Raw genomic sequence first — 22,025 nt, 5'->3', positions numbered from 1 at the left:
CTCATCAAAACAGAATTTAAGATTTTTAGGATTTCATTTCAGGCCTCGTCCTTTAAACAATGCAAATGAATGGAACCACGTGACGCCATGCGAAGGGCAGACGTGTGAGAGACAGCTCAGCACCTTTTGCTAATTTTTTTAATTATTTTCATGATATAATCCAGTGAAATTCGATACACCCAGTTACACATTTGCTGTTTGAGGTAAACATGGCAAAGAAGTCAAAAATCCTCGGGCTCTGGAGACATTAAAAGACACTTACGGGTTCAAGATGAAAGCCCAGACAGGCCTGTGTCACCGGGGACTCGATTTGTATGGCGCGGCAGGAGAAGGAATCCAGCATCAACTGTCCAACATGTCGGTGATGTTGACGAAGATACTTGCGGACTTGGAGGATCTCGCTGTAATACGTCGATCGAATGGAGAAAAAATTATCTGAGTTAGTCACAAGACTGACAGATGTTGAAAGACGAATCGATTACTTGGAGTCATCAGAGAGGGAATTAGCCGCTAATCTGCCCATGACCAAAGTTGATTTGGAACATGTTCTTGAAAAGCTTGAAGATCTTGAGAATAGAAGCCGCAGGAATAACATTTGAATTGTTGGAATTCCTGAGCATGAGGAAGGCAGAGATATGGTGAAATTTCTAGATGAGCTTTTCCCGAGTCTGCTCGACATAACAGGCCACAAGTTGGAAATCGAGAGAGCTCATATAGTCCCAGCTCACAGATCTGCTGAGGGAGAAAGGCCTCGATCGATTCTGGCTAAATTTTTGAGATCATCCGATAAAGATCTCGTGTTGCGCCAGGCGAGGAGCAAAGGAAAGCTTTCTTGGAAGAATTACAATATTTTCTTGTCCCGGACTTTGCGAACTCGACAAGAGTGAAACGCGATCGGTTTAAGGAATGCAAGAAACTCTTACATCAGCAGAAGATCACTTTTGCTCTGATGTTTCCGGCCAGACTGAGAATAAACACCAAGGACGGCAGCAAAGTATTTACATGTCCCAATCAGGCAATGTCTTTTATTGAAACAATGGGTGAGTAACCATTGGGTGTTTTCCTTGTGAGTGGATTGACTCACTGTACATACTCTGGCTTTCGGAGGAAGCTGGGCACCATTTTTGTTTATTTTTGCGTTGGCTCCGCCGAGCGGCTGGAGTTTTTGTTTTGTGGATTAACACTTTTCCTTAAAGAAACTTTTGCATTGATGGAAGATCACTTTTACAATGAAGTTCCCGGGCAGATTGAGAATAGACTACGGATGACCGCAAAATGTCTACATGCCAACACAAAGGATGTCTTTTATAAAGTTGGGAGACTGTGTAAATCATGGGATATACTTTTATGCGGCCTCCGAGTGAATTGACTCTTGACCATCCGAGGAACCGGGATGCGTGTTTCGTTTCCTTTTGTGCTGGTTCCGCCTAGCGGTTGGAGCTTGTTTTGTTAAATAACACTACTTCGGGACAGTTATGGATGAATCTGTCAGTTCCTTGTGCTTATGCCTCCTGTTGGCTGGAGTATGATTTGTGGAGTATTTTTGTGGGACATTGGAATGATTACGTCATCTGCTGCACTCATCAGCTGGCTCACTAAAGATTTGTTTGTCTGTCCGAGGAAAATGAACGGCTTTATATCGGCTGGAATTTGTTTTGTGAAGGAGCACACCTTCGAGACAGTTCTGTGAATGAGTCTACATGTGTTTATTCTGCCTATTGGCTGGGGTTTGTTTTACAAAATATTTGATGTTATGTAATTTTGCCTTACAAAGTTTAAAGGGATTGACGCCGGTTGGCGCTTTCGTGCGCGGGATTAATGCGCACGTTTTTCTTTTTTCTTTTTGTTTTGTTCGGGGGTTTATTGTTGCATTAATGTTGAGATGTGATCTTCATAATTGTGTTTTTGGCACACAGTTTATTTTTTCTATTATATCAAAATGTCAAATGTTAATATGAGTGTACTATCTCTCGCCACATGGAATGTGAATGGGTTGGGGCACCCCATAAAAAGAAGGAAGGTTATTTATTTTCTTAAGGGTAAGAAATATGATATAGTGTTTCTTCAAGAAATGCATCTTTCTACGCAGAAAGCTGAAAAATTTTGGAAGATATGGGGTGGACATGTTTTCTTTAGTGTTGGCTCAAGTAAGAGCAAGGGAGTCATTATATTGGTAAATAAACATTTACAATTCAAATGTCTCAAACAGTTTAATGATAAATTAGGAAGAGTCATTATTGTTTTAGCAGAAATTCAGGGGCAAAGTCTGATTTTGGCTAATATTTACGCACCTAACACTGATGATCAGGGCTTTTTTATAGATCTGGAAGGGATGTTGCAAGCTGCTGGCACCCCTCAGATGTAATTTTGGGAGGAGACTTTAATCTTTTGATGGACTCAGTCCTTGATCATAGTGAAGCAAAAATGTGTAAGCCCCCTAGAGCAACACTGACGCTTCACAGGATGTGTAAAAATCTTGGTCTAACAGATATTTGGAGACTTTTGAACCCATCTGGTAGAGACTATACATTTTTTTCATCAGTCAATAACATTTATTCTAGAATATATATATATATATATATTTTTTTGATATCCAAATCCCTCATTTCATCTGTTGTTGATTGCTCAATTGGAAACGTTTTAGTCTCGGATCACGCCCTGGTGAGTTTAGGGTTGTTGCCACATATAGAGAAAAATAAATCATATAGTTGGTGCCTTAATGTATCCCTTTTGCAAAATCCTGATTTCCAACAAATGTTAAAGACTGAAATCAATGTTTATATGGAGACCAACTGGTCCTCTGTATCCTCTGTGGGTGTGGCTTGGGAGGCACTTAAGGCGGTTCTTAGGGGTCGGATCATACAGTATGCCTCATTCATCAAAAAATCCAAAGCACGAGAACTTGTGGAGTTGGAAGGAAATATTAAAAGTGCAGAGGTAGAGCTGAAGCGCCGTATGTCATCTGATGGCCTCAGAGAATTGACCCGATTTAAATATAGATATAATACTATTTTGTCGCAGAAAGTGGAGTTTTGGTTATTCAGGGCAAGACAGTCATACTTTGAGTCGGGGGACAAAGCAGTGAAGCGTTTGGCTAGATATATAAAGCAGTGAGAGTCTCTTTCTATCATTCCCTCAGTGATGACATTTTTATAGTTCCACGTCTTCATCTACTGATGAAAATATTAGAAACTTTGTTGAACCATTAGATCTTCCTAAACTGAAGACTGAGCAAAAAAACTCTCTTGATTCTGAGATAACCTTGGAGGAGATTGACGAGGTAATTAAGTCCCTACCTACTGGCAAGGCTTCGGGGCCAGATGGTTTTGCCGCAGAATTTTTTAGATCCTATGCTACAGAACTGGCTTCACTTTTGTTAGAAGTTTATACTGAATCATTAAAGAATGGAAAGCTTCCTCCAACCATGACACAAGCCCGGATCAGTCTGATTCTTAAAAAGGACAAAGATCCAAGCGAGTGTAAAAGTTACCGTCCAATCTCCCTGATCCAACTAGATGTAAAAATTTTGTCAAAAATTTTGGCTAACCGATTAAGTAAGGTTATGACATCTCTTATACATATAGATCAGGTGGGATTTATTCGGGGCTGCAGCTCTTCTGATAACATCAGGCATCTCATCAATATCATGTGGTCAGTAGTGAATGATCAGACTCCGGTCGCAACCATCTCACTTGACACCGAAAAGGTGTTTGATATGGTAGAATGGGATTATCTTTTTAAGATTTTGGAAATATATGGGTTCGTGAGTACATTTTTTGGTTGGATTAAGTTACTTTATAGACACTCCGTAGCAACGGTACAAACAAATGGATTAATTTCAGATTATTTTACTCTGGATAGGGGCACTCAGCAGGGTTGCCCTCTTTCCCCATTATTATTCTGTCTTGCCCTGGAACCATTAGCAGCCGCGATAAGAAAGGAGGATTATTTTCCAGGGGTGGTTGCAGGAGGTGTGGCACATAAGCTTCTGCTTTACCCAGATGATATTTTATTATTTGTCACTGAACCTACTAGATCTATGCCTTGCCTCCACAGAATTATTAATTCCTTTTCCAAGTTCTCAGGATACAAAGTCAATTGGTCTAAATCTGAAGCTTTGGCTCTGACAGCATACTGTCCAGTAATGGCTTTCAAGCCGGCGCCTTCCAGTGGCCCAAACAGGGCATTAAGTATTTGGGGATTTTATTCCCAGCAAATTTGTCTGATTTAGTTAGAGTTAATTTTGACCCTTTTATTAAAAAGGTTTTCGAGCGATGTGGGCAGGTGGGCTTCAATATATTTATCGATGATTGGGAATGTTAATGTTATTAAAATAAATTATATTCCAAAATTTAACTACCTGCTACAGTCCCTGTAGATGTCCCCCTCTCTTATTTCAAGCAATTTGATACCATAGCGAAGTCCTTCATTTGGAATTGTAAACGTCCCAGATTGCATTTTAATAAGTTACATAGGCCGATAGACAAAGGTGGGCTAGGCCTACCCAAGATTTTGTTTTATTACTATGCGTTCAGTCTCAGAAATTTGGCTCATTGGTCACTTCCACCTGAGAGAGCCCCTCCTTGGTTTGTTATTGAACAGGCAGTTCTTGCCCCTATTTCGCCAAAGCATCTCTATCAAACTAATCGGAAAAGTTAAGTTACACCCCGTTATTTCGCATTTACACTCGGTATGGACTAAAGTGTCCAGATCGTTTAAATTGGACACTTATTTAAATGTTGCCTCGAGCATATGGCAGAACCCATGATTGTGTATTGGTAAGTCCCCTTTCTGCTGGCCAGAGTGGATTGTGAGGGGGGATTGCTGCACTCGGTGACCTATATGAAGGTGGTGTGTTGAGATTGTTTGAAAACTTGGTCCAACATTTTGGGATCCCCAGACCTCAGTTTTATAGGTATTTACAACTGTGCCACCTGGTTTGTACTATTTTTGGGAGTAGCACATACCCCCCTAAGGATGCAGATGCTTTGGGATAGGTGATTGCGGCTTTTGGAAAAGGTCATGAAGCATCAGTGTACTACTCCCTGTTAATTCAGAGTCTGGGGGATGGAGCCTTAACTTCTCTCAAGAGAGTATGGGAGAAAGATTTCAGCTTGGCATTGGAGGAAGGAGTGTGGGCTAAGGTTATTAAAAACGTTAAGTCTGCATCTAGGGATGCAAGGGTGCGTCTTATACAATTCAAAATTTTGCATAGATTTTATTGGACCCCCTCTAGACTGTATAGGCTTGGTCTTAAAGACACACCCACCAGCTGGAGATGCCAATCGGAGGATGGAAACATGGCCCATGTTTTTTGGTGGTGTGTCGAGATCAAGAAATTCTGGTCGAAGGTTCAGAATTTTGTGTACGACGTGGTGGGCACTCGGTTTTTGTTTTGCCCCAGACTTTGTGTTCTGGGCGATGAGGCGGTCATCGATGTGGGTTCTGACCTGTGTGATGATCGCCACGCAGGTTATTTTGAGGGGTTGGAGGTCAGCTGGTGCACGGAGGTGGGGAGGGTGGCAGCTTATGAGGAGGTGTCATCGGGAAGACGGGGTGGCTTGGGTATTTTTATATGGAAATAGGGCAGGTATTTGGAGTTTTTGGAGGGCTCTTGGGTGGGGTGTGGAGAGAGTAGTGTAATATAGTTAGTATGATTATTATGTGTGTGTATGTATGTATGTATGTGTATGTATGTATGTATGTGTATATATATATATATATATATATATATATATATTTGTATATGTATGTATATTTTTTGACAGTCCAAAATGCATATTTAGGGTGCATCAAAATAATCCACAGGACTCCAGTCGACAAATAAAGCTCTTCTGAACCCAAACGATTGATTATTTTTAGAAACAAAACAATAATTATTGTACTTTTTATCTACAAATGTTCGCTTCCGCACATCTCTGTGGTGCACGCTCATGAGAGGGATGATGTAATCTCGGTGGTAAGGTCACACGTCACATGGAGGTGAAGTCAGGATGCGCATCATTGTTTACAAGAGAAGGAGCGCTGTACAAATGTTTAATTGTCTTTGCTGTAGATTTGTATTTTTATAAGTGTTTTGCTCAAAATGGTCGTTTGGCGTGTGTATCCTGGATGCTTCAACCTTCAGAAACCCCAAAGAAAATGCACGCCAGGGAAAATATTACAAATCGATTGCCTATACATGATCATGAGTGATTGAAGCTCTGGCTTATCGTGCTGAACCTGGATCTCAGTACACCCCTACGTTCTCTCAAATATTGGAGGGTGTGCAGTGAACATTTTACCCCTGAGGATTTCAGACCATCGAAAGAAACAAAGGGTCGATATCTGAATTCATCAGCTGTGCCTGTGCTGTTTTTCCAGCGAACTCAGGTATGTGTGAAATCTTTGTCATTGTCACGCCTCCCTCAGCGCTCCGCTCATCACCCGATTTCTAATTCACTGCACCTACACTCAATTCACTCGCTCATCACTGCCTGCATAAATAACGTACCTTCACGCCACTTCACTGTCAAGTCTCGCACAAAGGACTTGCGGTGTTTATTTACCTGTCTGTATTTGCTCTTGATCTTCGTCGATATCTGTTTAGTGCTTACTCTGCTGTTTTGCCTGTTACCTCTTCTTCAGTTTGTGAAGCTTCTCTTCTGTGTGATATCACCTGTACCATTGATCTCACAGTGTAAACCCTGAAAATCCTGTGAATCTCAGTAAAAGCTCTCGCACTTGGTTTCAGTAACTACAACTTGGTTGACTTGAATTCCTGACAGTCATATAGCCTATACATTTCTGCTGAAGAAAAAGCACAAGTAGATAATGCAACGGCATTGCTCCGAAATAAAGGATGGTTATTTACTGCAGTAATGTTTTTTTAAATTTTATTATTATTATTATTATTATTTGAAAATTATTTTTTTATTTTATGTTGTTTGGAAATTGTATTGGACTGTTTTGGTTTGTGAATGGTACTTTGTCTGTGGTCAAGTTTCTCTTGTAAACAATGACGCGCTTCCTGCCTCCTCCTCCACGTGACGCGTGACCTTACCAACAAGCTTACGTCATCCCTCTCATGAGCGCGTCACAAAGATGTACGGAAGTGAACATTTGTAGTTAAAAAGTAGGCTGTATAAGTATTGTTTTGTTTCTAAAAATGATCAATCGTTTTGGTTCAGAAGAACTTTATTTGTTGACTGGAGTCGTGTGGATTATTTTGATGCACCCTAAATATGCATTTTAGACCGTCAAAAAATGGAGTACATTCACTTGCAATGTTTAAAGGAGGAGGCCTGAAATTAAATCCTAAAAATCTTAAATTCTGTTTTGATGAAGAAAGAAACTCTGGCCTGAGGTTGAGTAAATTATCAGCAAATGTTCATTTTTGGGTGAACTATTCCTTTCACGAACCAGATAGCTTTCAACTGTGTTTGATATAATTGCAATTGATTTTTGTAGTACCAAATTAGCAATTTAGCATGATTAATCAAGGATAAGGTGTTGGAGTGATGGCTGCTGGAAATGGGGCCTGTCTAGATTTTATCTTTTTCAAATAAGTGATGTTGCTGTTTTTTACATCAGTAATGTCCTGACTATACTTTGTGATCAGTTGAATGCCACTTTCGTGAATTAATGTACCAATTTCCTTCTGAAACAACAAAATCTGTACATTATTCCAAACTTTTGGCCACCAGTGTATATATATATATATATATATATATATATATATATATATATATATATATTTATATATGATGATATGGGAAGTGTTTTCTATAGGACTGGGTGTATATATATACATATATATGATATATATATATGTACATATATATATATATATATATATATAATAATAATTAATCTATACCGATGATAAACATTTGAGTAATTTTCAATATTTAGCCTATGTTCTACATCCAGACGATCAGATCAGGTATGTGTCACTAAAAACGCAAGCAGTTCGGCGAAGTAATACACACAACTAGCAAACTGAATCACAGTCATAAAATCAACCAGTTAGGAAGCATTAGCAGGCAGCCCTGTTGCAATTGAAACCAACAATGAGGTTCCCTAGCCGTTAGCAAGCAACAAGCTATCCGGCTAAAATTATATCGTTGTGTACCGAACAAGACAGCACTGACAATGCAATACAGCTCTTTACTGAACACAAACAGCAACTCATTACATTAACACCAATGCTGTTTATTTATGTTCTATTTAGTTAAACTTTTTTTAAAAAAGTCAGTTATAAATATTGATATCAAACAATATGAATAAAGTAACTAACCTAACCTAACAATGCACAATTATATGGGTAGTTGCATTATTTCCATTTTGCATTTTCACTGCTGTCTATGACCCTATAAGAACAGACCTGTGTCCTATCAGTTGAAAGCCTCTGCTTAACTGTATATGCAGCTATAAATCACTGTTGGCTACATCTTTTTCATTGCAACCAGACTGTGTACAGAGTGAAATACCTGTAGCTAGCACAGTTTGCTCTATATTGTGTCTTTATATGAGTGTGTGTGTGTGTGTGTGTTTCATTCTGAATAGATGGATTTGTCGAATTCTACAACCCACACACTATTAAATTGAAACTTGGATTTCGAAATACTTCCCACTCATATCTGAAGGGAGCTGGCAAAACACACACACACTGAGAGAGGAACCTGGGAAATCTCTGCTAATTCACTTATGTGAATTACAGTAAGCCAAAAGCGTTTTTTTTTTTTTGTACTGGTAAGCATGGCAACAATTCAGTGAACGTGTACGGTGGAAATACTTAAGTCTACTACACATATATAGCCTAGATTTTGAGAGCATTCTATTAAATTTGTTATTTCCTCCCAGCAGTAGTCTGTAAATGTGAGGAACACATATTCAATAAAACAGAAATCCTTATGCCTCCCAGATTCTAATTGTTACACTTAACCACAGTCAGTTACAGTTTTTTTTTTTTTTTTAAATGAGTATCCAACTTGGCTTTTGAGATATCGATACTTTTCATACTGCCCTGAAGTCATGCATGTGTGAAAGGTCAGTGAACTGTGAAGGATGAGGTCATTTCTTTTTCTTGCTCACTTAGCATAGATCTGTTGTAATTCGTGGAATTGCTGTACTCAACTCTAAGTCTCAGTATGTTTTTACAGAAAAAATATCCATTATTATTTGGATTCAACATTAATGAAGCAAAGTCTGTGTTAATGAGCTTTTGTGTTTGCGTGAATGTGTCATAAAGTCAGGCAGCTCTCAGCTGTCTCTGTGGTTGAGGACATTTAATTCAGTTTCTTAAAAACATTTATAAAAACAGGCTCCTGAAATAATTAACATAATATCCATTCAGATTCCTAACTTTTGATCGTTTAAGTGTTACATATTGTTCCAGTTGTCCCAAAATGGCTTGAATGATTAAGTTTGTCTTTTATTGCCTGTACAGCAAGTTTTGATTTGATTTGAAGTGGTTCAGTTTATTTCTGATTTTGTACTTCCATCTAGGCGATCTTGTTAAAACCATTTGGTAATTGAAACAGGCTACAGGTCATTCTGTTGTAATTACAGCTCTTTTGTTTTCAACAACTCGTAACTCATACTGCTGCATATGGCTTATTATTTAATTTAATCAGATCCAAACTATTTGGTCTAGCTCCTATTCAGAAATGGAGTAATATAATGGATTTTGATAATTTGCTAGTCAGATTTAATACTTTAAAAAGTTTATTTGATTTTGCTTTGAATTTCTGCATGTCCAATTTCTTTCTTTCTTTTTTTTTTTTTTGCTGGAAAGAATTTGTGGATTTTTTTCAAGTTTCATTACCAAAATGAAATGTTCTGTGAAACCTAATTGCTCCAACATTTTTTTTATCATGGCTGACTTTTCAATTCAAGTATTGCAGTTGTTTGGTTTTGTCTTGAGTTGTTACCATTTTATAGATAGATTTTAGATTTTTGCTACTTGTTTGTCATTCAAACTGTGTTTTTTACTATAATGCACTAGACTGCTCTAAAGAGATGAGCAAAGTGTGTCTCCCTAATGCCCTACCACTTGAATGATCCATCACTGACAATGTTCATACCCAGACTTTCCTATATCTTCAGAAATCATCACTTATAATTATATAGGGAGAATGGTTTGCTAGTTATGTATTCCCTACTTTGTGTATCAGGAAAATAGCATAATCCTTTTTTCTGGCATTTTGGTCATAGCAAAAAAGCACATGTCCCCTAGCCTGGAAATTACTTGTCTTATTTTTTTATTTTGCTTTGAAAGTGAAGGTTATTTATGTTAATTATGTTAACCTTGTGAATGAAAATGTGCACGGTGTGATTTAAAATCGGATAGCTGTGGACTCAACTCCATTTGCAGTCACATTAACTAACATTAACTAACTTACTAGTGTTGGGTTTGAGTCCACCTTAGTCGAGTCTGAGTCAAGTCCGAGTCCAAGTCGAGTTTGAGTCCGAATGAATCTGAATTTAAATTGTAACCGTAAACTCAACATTAATATTTTAAGCTTATTTTAACCTTCACAACTAAGAAAAACAATTTGTCAATATAAAAGCAAAAAACAAATGATTAGTATCCTGCTGAACAGACTTCAAATTGGTTTCAGATTGAATGCATATGCTTTAGGTAAATATGTATGTATGAAGACAAAACTGTCCATCAACACACTTCTTATTGTGTTCTGTTGACTTTTTCAATTACTTGTTGATTTTTCCCCTCCACTCAAACATAGACTAAAGAAAGTGAAAGATGTGTTACTCATTACAACCAGAGTTATTATTTCTAATTTTAATTTATTTATTTTTTCTACTTCATTTCCAATTTGTCCATTCAATTTAGTTTAGTTTTATCTAAAAGTATGGGTGAAATACATATAATATATTAAACACATGAAATATGTGTTTAATACATTTAATAATTAATGCCCATAAAATTAAACAGAAAATAAAAAAGATCAGATACCATTAGAAATGTATTTCTATTCTACTACAGCCTACTAGGTGTAGCCTACTTCCCTAAAGTCAAGATCAAATTTTGTATGACAAACTCTCCTTGAGTTAACATGTTGTTCTTTTCACATTATATTTAGTATGGATAATAGGTGAATAGAGACTTCTCCCCTCACTTGTGCTCTTCATTGTATTTTCTGACTTTTTTGCCATTGAAACGCAAGTGCCACATAGAGGTTGCGCTACAAATAAGTAATGGACTGAGTTGTACAATTTCCATGGTCTATTTCATCTGTCATATTAGTTTAAATATCCCTAATACATAGCATATTTGATTTTGTCTCGATATAGTCAACATTTTCAGTTAGAAATGACTTTGCGTAGTAACGTGAGTCTGATAAAACATTTGTTCTATTTAATAATTTGCAGAGTTGGGGAACATACTTTTTAAAGTGTACTTACGCTATTGATGTTTCTAGATGAGAGCGGCAGAGCACGTCTGGCTAATGGCAATCTCTTTCCCGCACACATATACAGCACGCACGTGAGAGCGAGAGAGAGAGAGAGAGAGAGAGAGAGAGAGAGATAGAGAAGAGAGAGAGAGAGAGAGAGAAAGTACTTTGAAAAAGTGCATGCTGCCGCTCTCAGCCAGAATAATCACAGGTAAGGACATATACGAGTGAAAACTGATGTGCAGTATCAAATACACAGAATGAATGATAGTGCTAATTGTAGAGAGCACATCATTATGAAGACAAAGCCATATCCCGGATGTTTAGAGGCAATTTTGAAATCCCGGCCAGACGCTTTTTTCAGATCTGAAAAAGAGGACATGTCCGTGAAAAAGAGGACATATGGTCACCCTATGTTATGTTATATGTTTGCTTGTTTGTTTGTCATTGCATCTCAAATGCCATGGACTGAAAAAAAAATCCAGAGTCCGAAAGGCTCGAGTCCGAGTAAAAATGCATCGGAGTCCGTGACAAGTCCAAGTCCATTAAAATTGGACTTGTGACTCAGACTCAAGTCTGAGTCCAAACTCGAGTACTCCAACTCTATAACTTACTAAATAATATACATTTTCTAGTTGTTAAAATGTCTATGAAAAAATTTCACATGATTCACACATAATGATTCCCATGAATGCATTCGTAAAACAACCTGAGAGCGATGTTGAAATCCTGATCTGACATGATTTCACAGCTGAACTCATCTATCCATCCCTTAACGTTGACCACATTTATATCCACCTATTAAGGTTATTATCTGGTTAAACCTTTATTTGAAAAACATTTAATGCTCCATAGAGTGTACATTTATTCAGAATAAAACTTGCTTGTTCTTTTCCAGCTATTCTCTTCTGGAGAGGCTCGCTCTTGCCATGTATTCCACCGCATTTAGCTAATCCTGCTTATGTAATTTAACTAAATAATGCATTTATGTTCTCTACATTAAAATACATGCGCACAAAATCAGCCTGGAGTGCACCGTAAAACTTTCTAATAGACTTACAGGGCTTTCACCTATTTTTAGGCCATATCAATAAATTCTAATTTCTTTAAATATATGTATTTGTATTAAGTATTCACTGCAAAATGTGTGCTTGACATTTCACAATTGATTGACACCTTGTGCCTGCAGAATTAAATTGTCAGACATGCACAGCATGGTTTCAGCAGTTATTAATGTCGGAAATATGAGAAGCATCCAGAGTTATCAACATATTTCACAGTCAATGTAGCCTAAATATTTAGCTTCATCTCGTAAGAGAAAAATCATATCATTAAATAATAAAAGCATACTAATAATAATAATAATTATTATTTTTATGATTTAATGAATAGGCATATACAAGGCATATTATAAACTCTAAATATAATAGTGCTACATTTAAAAATGGGCATTTCATTTAGTGTTGACGCACTTCTGGTTAAAGAAGTGTTTGAAGCACTTCCCGCCCACATCCACATTTTATATGAATTCAGATAATTGTTAATTGTGCCATAACAACATATACAGATACCGACACAAATAATGGCTTTGCTGCACACCCCTAAAAGTGATATTTTCTCTTTCTTAATTTCTTCTATTTTCTTCTCATTTGTATTTAACTCCTGCAAATTCAATATTGCAGATGTGAATGTACTAATTCTCACTTCCCCTGTTTATCATTTTATTTATTTCTCTATAATCTACCTGTCTCTTTTAGCCTTTTGATATTAAGTGCCAGCCAAGTGTAATTTGCTTCTTTTCCCATTCGGACACTCCAAATTGACTATCGCTTTTTAAACAAATTATTGAAATGCATATATGCAGTGAAAATGTGAGAATGTACACATTGAAACAGTGATTCCAATTATTTCTCTCTTTCCTTAGTACCATAGACTGTAGATATGCCATCTTGGTCTCTCTCTCTCTCTCTCTCTCTCTCCCTCTCCTTCCAGCTATGCTCTTGTGTCTAAATAGAATAACTGACGAATGTTATGTTTATTTTTGTGATTTCCACAGGATGCATTTCCTGGTCTTCCATACAGAGGAGGTGCATGATGTTTTACGGATCTGGGATGGGCCTCAGGATGGAGGTGTGCTCTTGAGAGAGCTGAGTGGCTCAACACTTCCTCCAGACCTCCACAGCACCTTTAACTCTGTCAGCCTGCAGTTCACAACTGACTTCTTCACCAGCAAGCAGGGTTTTGCTCTGCAGTTTTCAGGTATGTGTTTTTGCATGTATTCTCACTTTCTGTGCTTGGCATATTTAATGATATGTTTATGCTCAAAGTTATTAATAACAATGGACCGTCACCATTGGATTTTCCTTTCCATGCAATGTGTCCCTTGGAAGTATGCAATTTGAAATCCGCCATCTTGCTCATGGACTCACAGAACTTTTTGAGTGAGCCACAGGAAAACAGCTTTATCCAATTACAAAGAAATTAGTTACTGTAATCAAGTTACTTTTTAGTCAAAAAGTAGTGTAATTGAAATCAGATCACAGTTACTGACTTTTAATTAATTTAATTACTTTTAAGTACATTATGGGGTTATGCTTATTTCCAATAAATTATTTATATAGAATACATGAATTATGGCCCCTTAACGAGTCATTGCGAAGGAGAATTGTGAGGTGCTGTGTGTATGACTTGTGTGTAACAATGAACAAGTAAGAAATATATTTATATTATTTTGCATTTGTTTAGCGGAAAAGTGTTTTAGAAAGTAATTTAAAAGCAAAGTAAACTGATTACAATTTTAGATAATTTGTAATTTGAAGTGGATTGCTATCTTTAAGTAACTTATCCAACACTTCAGGAAATCACTGAATGGCTGAGGGCACCACATAAAATCGCACTGCCCCAAGCCCTTCACTATCAGTTATACTGATATGTGACTTGAAAGGCAGCAGACAGTGAAACACATAAGTTCATTTCACATGTTCACACAAGAACCCTCCAGAAATGTGTAATTGTAAAACATCTACAATAATATAATAAAAAGAGAAGTAGCCATTACCATGTAAACAGGAATTGTGGGAAAAAAGTTAACATCTACAGGATGACAACTGAGAAACACTTTCCTAGAGCTTCTCCCAAGGCCTCTGAAAGCTCCTAACCTACAGCTCCCTCCACTGAAAATAACTGACTCCCATTAAGCCAAGGTTTATGTGCTTCTGTCTTCTGTCAGCCTGTAACCAGGGTAACCATCCCCACCCACCTCCATCACCCATCACTTCAACCACAGTGTCCTGGTTTTCTGCATGATACCTTAGGGCCTCAAAAAAGAAGTTATTTTTGTTTTACATAAAAAGAAAAAGAAATGATACACCATTATGCATCAGCGCTATGGTATTTCTGTTCCAAAGCTTCACATTTTACTTTTAAAACAAAAGCATTTTTGAGATCGTACCATGGAGATGCAGATCCTTGGATAAATAAATGAGTGTATGTAGATGATTGCAGACTGGAGCTTTTCTTCAGCTGTTCTGAAGTCATAGAACACTAAACACAAGCCTGTCTGTTCTTTGTAGAGGTGTGAGATCTGCAGGTGGTATTTAATCCTTGTTGTAATGGCAGTTATAGTAGATCTCCATAACAGTTTGTAGGTCAGTGCCAGTGGTCCTCACAACCGAAAAGATGACTGCACTAAGCCTTTGCAGTTGTCCATACTTTGGTGACGCAGGGCCACATAAACTGTAAGGTATTTTGCTGTGGAGTCTGCATAAGTGTAGGCTCAGCAAAAGTGTGCATCAAGGGTGCATAGCATGTATAGCATCCTTCAGAATCATAAGATGACAGATGCGACACCCTATTGTCTCTTGGACTTCACGGACAGGTGCAAGCAATTTTTCAATTCCACAAGAATGCAAATACACTATACACAATACATTTGGGTCAGGGACCTGCTGTTGGAAACAGACTTTCAATCTCTCAAACTGGGATATTAAGATTACAATGTTTGCATTATGTTTAGTGTATTTTACCTACTCTATACTGGATGTTTTTCTCCCCCTAGCTTCAACTGCCACTTCCTGTAATGATCCTGGCATTCCAACTAATGGCACTCGCATTGGAGACAGCCGAGAGCCAGGAGATCATGTGCTGTTTCAGTGCGATCCTGGATACATTCTACAGGGGGCGACGAAGATCACCTGTACCGAGATCAACAACCGTTTCTTCTGGCAGCCTGATCCACCCACTTGTTCTGGTATGAGCATACCAAATTAAAAGTAACCATTCCTGTCCTACAGTAACACTTTGTTTCTACTGTGATTTATTGATCTTACTGCAACGATTTAACTCTGTCCCATAGAGAAAATTATTAATGAAGCAACATCCAATGGACAGAGGCAGATCTAGCAATTTTTTTTATGGGGTGGCATCACTAAAGCAAGCACCCATGCATAGTTCGTATGGATTAAGGTACCAAGCTTCATTGCAACAAGTACTAGTTCATAAACTGGAGTCACTATCAAATTATAAATGTCCATAAATTTGTGATACACATTCATTTCCACAGGAACCACATAATAAACATTTTGAAACTGAATTTCCAAATATATATACATAGATAGATAGATAGATAGATAGATAGATTCTTTTAAATTACCTGTTTTGATCAACAGTCATACTTAATTAGGGCTGCAACTAAAGAATAGTTTGATAATCGATTAATCTATTGTTTATTAGAGCGATTATTCGACTATTCGCATTTATTGCAACGGTTAATCATTAGCTCTTAACCAATTATTCAGCTTGTGCCCCAACTTAAAAGGTTGTATTAAACATGCTTTCTAACAATAAAGAGGATAAAATCATCTTCATTTAGACATTCACTGATTTAAAGGGAAAAAATACTTTTTATTAAGTTTAATTCAGTAAAGAAATTCACTGCAAAAAATCCTATTGTTATAAAGTGTTTTTGTCTTGTTTTCCATTTAAAATGGTCTAAAAATCCTTAAAACAAGTTACATTTACTTGAGAAGCAACATATAAGATATTTAGACGTGCTTTAAGAGAATGTATCTTAAGTGTATTTTGTATATAAGTGTATTTTTTCACTTGGTTATACTTCTGTGAGTGCAGTAAAGACAAAATATACTTCTATTCAAGATCTGTTCTCTTATAGCAAATCTAAATATCTTATATGCTGCTTCTCAGGTGAATGCATCTTTTATTTGAACTTTAATGAAACTATAACACATTAAATAGAACTGCATTTAACATGTAATGCCGGTGTGTTTCCTTTAAAGATGCTCGACACGCAAGTTTTGCTTCAGTGGATGCGCAGCTCCAGTTCCGCTTATTCCAGAACGAGAGTGCTTCTGTATTTACTTATTTTGTTTTTTTGCATTATAATATTCTCATACATTGCAATCTACATCACATGAAGCTGTTTGGAAAGTTTGGACTGTGAACTGTAATTCTTCCTCTCCTCAGTTACGTTAAATGAGATCAGACGACTATTTGACAATTTTTTTATTGTTGACGTTGTCGATAACATCGACTAATAATTTCAGCCCTATACTTAATGATGATTCAGTCACCCAAATAAATATTTCACATAATATGGTCTGCAATCTACATCTGCAATTATCAGCCTTGGGATTTTGTTAATCAGTAGATGAATACATAGGTCAGCACTTTGATTAAGAACATGACTTATTGATCTAGTGGTAACTTTTTATTTTAATAAAACAAGATTGCATCTGTACATCAGTGGATGGGTGATGAACTTAAAAAATGCAACAACAGATGCAGGGAGACAAGAGTAGCAGAAGCACAGACACATTTATTGACAGTTCTGTATATGAAAGAACAGCGAACTCCGAAATTCAGACAGCGACAGCCACAAACTCTCCGCTCCAGCAGCGAGAACCCAAAATGTGCCTGATCGCCCATAAACGAGATGACAGTTCATGAACAACAGTTTTCCTTCACACAACCCAGCCATTAAATACTCAGTTTATATAGGGAGGAAACACACTACGCACCCACCAACAATCAGCTCACCTGGTTACCCCACACCTGAAAGCGATTAAGAGAGAGAAAGATAAAAAGACAACACACACACACACACACACACACACACACAAACACACACACTACATACACCTAAGCAATACATCTGAGAAGGCCATCACAATGGGGGACACGGAAAATAGTGTGAGCTGCTGCAAAACCGCTGACACTAAACAACACTGATAACAGCCGCAATTAAATTATAGTTGTATATAGTATACTTTTCCCACATAAAAATAGTTTTTCTTTCTTTCTTTCTTTCTTTCTTTCTTTCTTTCTTTGTTTATTAGTTTTCTTTGTTCAGTGCCTATTCCACTACATCAATTTCCACTACACCAGTTTGATAGTTCAATTATCTGCATTAATAAACTGCATTAAAAACTGATTTTGTTTGCTCCCAATAAGGAAACATAAGAGGATTCACTACATTGTTGAACACGTGAGATAACAATAGGCCTCGTTTATTATTAGATTAGAGAGAGAGAAAGAGAGAGAGAGAGAGAGAGAGAGAATATGTAGTGTAACAAACACCACTGTATACTTTAACATTATTTCATAATACTACTTGGTTGAAGCGGATGATTTTTTTATTTTTATTTATTTATTTTTTTTCTACACCGGGGATCAAGTGGTTTCGGGGGCTTCCTTGTGTATGGATGTTATTCTTTGTATGGGACAATATAATTATGAATCTCCTTATAGTTTAAATGATAAATGCTGATCTCATAAAAACAACTATACAGAATCACAACTCTACAATGTTTTATATACTGTATGGTGTGAGATCTAGTTTGAAGAAAGTTCTAGCCATAGAGGGTCACATTTTTAAAGTACAAATAGTATTTCCAGTATTTACATTTGTAGTGATCTGTAAAGTCCCTTTCCCTCCTTTGATTTGCAGCTCCATGTGGAGGAAATCTGACTGGCCCCAGTGGACTGATCCTGTCCCCGGAATACCCAGAGCCCTACCCTCATGGCAGAGAATGCGACTGGACGGTTACGGTCACTCTTGACCACATCATATCACTCAACTTCAATCAGTAAGCCAACCCAAAAACCCAAAAAACAAATGTCCAGCAATAACCAACATTAGACCTGCTGTAGTAGCTACTAATGCATATGGTAGTATCCTGCAAAGTCAAATCCTGGCTAACAATATATGGTCCTTCCTCCCTCTAGCTTTAGCCTAGAGCCAAGCTATGACTTTTTGCACGTCTATGATGGATCTGATTCTCTCAGCCCATTGCTGGGCAGCTTTTATGGCACAGACGTTCCTGAACGAATTGAAAGCAGCTCCAACACGCTCTTCCTGGCCTTTCGCAGTGACGCCTCACTCAGCAGCAATGGATTTGTCCTGCAGTACACAGGTATATCACCCCTTGTGGTGGGAGGATTAAGTTACATATATTCCTTGCAGGAACTAACAACCCTGCTGAAAAAATTAAATAAATAATAAAAAAATAAAAAAAACAGCTGGTTAGTCACAGGCTGAAAAAAGTAAATGTAAACTTATTTTTCACTGTAAATCTTGCCATCTACAGTCTCATAGGCTCAATCATGATTTGAAGCTCGATTAAACTTCTTCTTAGTAAATAATGATAGAATTATCATTTTTGAGTAAACTATTCCTTAAAGGGGACCTATTATGCAAAATTCACTTTTACATGGTGCTTGAACATAAATGTGAGTCGGTAGTGTGTGTACACAACCACCCTACAATGTTAAAAGTCCACCCACTCCTCTTTCTTATATTTCTATTAATCTAAAACAGTGTCTCAAAGTGATTGGTTTTCATTTCTGCTCTAATGTGACGTCACGTTAGAGCAGGCCTCGCCCACGACTGGTGACGGACTCCACCCTATTATCATAGATCCTCCCCTGAGTGATCGACACACAGTCCGCTATTTTTTTCCACACTGGAGCAGCTACGGTGAGAAGAATAATGTCTCAGCTTCGTAAGTGTCATAAGTGTTCTGTTGTTGGCTGTAAAAGTGAACATAAGCGTTTTCATGTACACCCGGCATCAGAGCCACTGAAGACGCAGTGGACAAGTTTTGTTTCTGAAGCAAATGTGCCCCAAAACATACCAAAATTCGTGTATGTTTGTGAAAATCATTTTACATCGGACTGCTTTGTGAATGAGGGTCAATATAAAGCAGGATTTTCCAAATATTTGATTCTCAAGCATGGATCAGTACCAACTGTTCGTGTTCCAGCTTTATGTCCTGAAGATGTAAGTATCGCACTTTATATTTTGTGAATGTTTGCAAATCGCAAATTGCAAAAAGCTATGTTGTTATTTTTAATTTTTAACCCAAAAACGCTTACTGTCAGTTACCATTGTCTCTGATTGTATTCACGGAGACCAGAGCTATGTCAATATTTTTACGGAAAGGAGGAGCAGCAGCTCATTTGCATTTAAAGAGACACACACGAAAACAGCGTGTTTTTAATTCCACCCAAAAAGAGGCATTTACAACATGGTATAATAAATGATCCGTGGGGTATTTTGAGCTGAAACTTCACAGACACATTCTGGGGATACCTGAGACTTATATTACATCTTGTAAAAAGGGCAATAATAGGTCTCCTTTAAACTACAGTCGAAGAGTGATATTAGGATGACACCTGAATTTTGCATCATCTCTCTATTTATCTTTGTTCTTAGCCTTTTGTTTTTGTAGCATGCTAAATTCAAACAGGACTTTGAATGTTGCTTTGATCACCCCCTCCTGTTTGTACCACATTTGTGTGGTGTATAATTATCGACCCGTAGCACTTCTAGCAGTCCCCTAGAGGAGAATTATGAAAATGAACACACTTTTCAAATGGAATTTGTAATGATGTGGTCCAGTATTAAACACCATTTAGATGTACAGTATATGTTTCTACTTAGTTCTTCATGTGGTGAAATCTACACTAGTCTCAACTACAACTACTTTACCAATCAAAAGTTAGGATTTACTTGACTGAATTTACATTTACATTTAGTCATTTAGCAGACGCTTTTATCCAAAGCGACTTACAAATAAGGAACATAACAAGCAATTTGTCATACAAAGTTAAACAACATCTACAGTGATGTACTGCCAAGCTCTCAAGGTGGCTGGAGTAGTATAGGTGCTAGCACAGAAGAAAGAGACAGAGAAAGAGTTCTGTGTCTGTGTGTGTGTGTACAGTAAGTGCAATTAGTGTGGATTGGTTAAGTGCTCGTAGAACAGATGTGTTTTCAGCTGGTTCTTGAATGTTGAGATGGTATCAGCAGATCGTGTGAAGGTTGGAAACTTCATCACTGTGGAACAGAGAAAGTGAAAGATCGTGAAATAGACTTTGAGCCTCTTTGTGATGGGACCACCGGGTGAGTTGGAGCATAGACCTGGAGAAGTCTCTAATGTCTCTTATGTTTCTAATTATTTTAAAAGCTTATGTTTCAATGCTTGAAATTAGTTTTGCAGACAAATAATTGTGCATATGTTTTATTTACAATATATTTACAAACCAATTATTTATTTTATTTTATTTTATTGTTAAATGGATTAGGAAATCCACAAATAAATGCCCAGCAAATGTGGGAACTCCTAAAATACTGTTGAATACCTCATGAAGTTTGTTGAGAGAATGCCAACAGTGTGCAGAGCTGTAATCTAGGCAAAGGTGGCTACTATGAAGAAGCTACAGTACAATATAAGTTTTGATTTATGTATGTATATATGTATTAATTTATTTATTAGTCACTACATAATTCCCATTCTTCCATTTGTGTTTTTTTTTCTTTCATGTTTGTACATGACTGTACTACTGTTCTAGAATGTGGAAAGTGGAATTAGTGAAGAATAAGTAGGCATATCCAAATTGACTGCTATTGCACTTATATGTGCGTTTCCTTCTGTTTATGTTGCTGTAAATTCTTTTAGAAGCTCTGTCAATGAACTCAGAGTGAACCATACTAGAACGTTACCTTCTGACTGGAAGGCTGATGAACGCTTTTAGCATACAGTAGAGAGAGCATGAGTGCCCTTTACATCATCCTCAGATGGGCTCGGTGAAAAGATGAACAGTATTCTCTCAATCTGGTGTAGCAGATGGACTCAAATTAGTATAAACTAATAATGTGGAAGAAAATCATATATATATATATATTAATGTATCTTTGCTTAAGCCTGAGAGCAGTGCTACCATAGCTTATCTGCCACTGGCTCACGTTGGTTGGTCTGTGCAAACCACAGTTGTTGGAACGATCTTCAGGTGCTTTCAACCTCTTTTCAGACCAATCAGCTTCTCACAGACACCCAACCGTGTCTGATTGGCCTCTGAGGTGCAAGATGTGTGCCAAGGCTCTACACGCTTGACAGATGGTTAAATAAACACCACATACACACAGTCCATTGCTTGTACTAAGTATTCCCTGCCAGCTCAAACATTTGTCATGTCCAAATGCACAAACTCATCCTCACCAACAACAACACACAAACACACATGACAGACTGAGTCTTATAAATGGACACCTAAATGGGCCTCAAAGTTAACCCAAAAATGAAAATTATGTGATAATTTACTCACCCT

At 37.4% G+C, this 22,025-nt stretch overlaps 1 protein-coding gene across 1 annotated transcript in view; it reads left to right on the top strand.

The window, feature by feature from the left end:
• The window catches only part of LOC127425333 (CUB and sushi domain-containing protein 2-like), a 463,524-nt gene that overhangs the window by 325,522 nt on the left and 115,977 nt on the right, over positions 1 to 22,025 (top strand). The window contains exons 26-29 of the mRNA XM_051671189.1: positions 13,456 to 13,658; positions 15,457 to 15,648; positions 18,364 to 18,502; positions 18,642 to 18,829. Coding sequence (XP_051527149.1) covers positions 13,456 to 13,658; positions 15,457 to 15,648; positions 18,364 to 18,502; positions 18,642 to 18,829 — 722 coding nt within the window. The remainder of the gene's footprint in view (positions 1 to 13,455; positions 13,659 to 15,456; positions 15,649 to 18,363; positions 18,503 to 18,641; positions 18,830 to 22,025) is intronic.

Source organism: Myxocyprinus asiaticus, chromosome 34 (assembly GCF_019703515.2).
Source record: "Myxocyprinus asiaticus isolate MX2 ecotype Aquarium Trade chromosome 34, UBuf_Myxa_2, whole genome shotgun sequence".
Taxonomy (NCBI): domain Eukaryota; kingdom Metazoa; phylum Chordata; class Actinopteri; order Cypriniformes; family Catostomidae; genus Myxocyprinus; species Myxocyprinus asiaticus.
The sequence above is the reverse complement of the archived record's forward strand: the minus strand, read 5'-3'. Positions and strand labels throughout refer to the sequence as shown.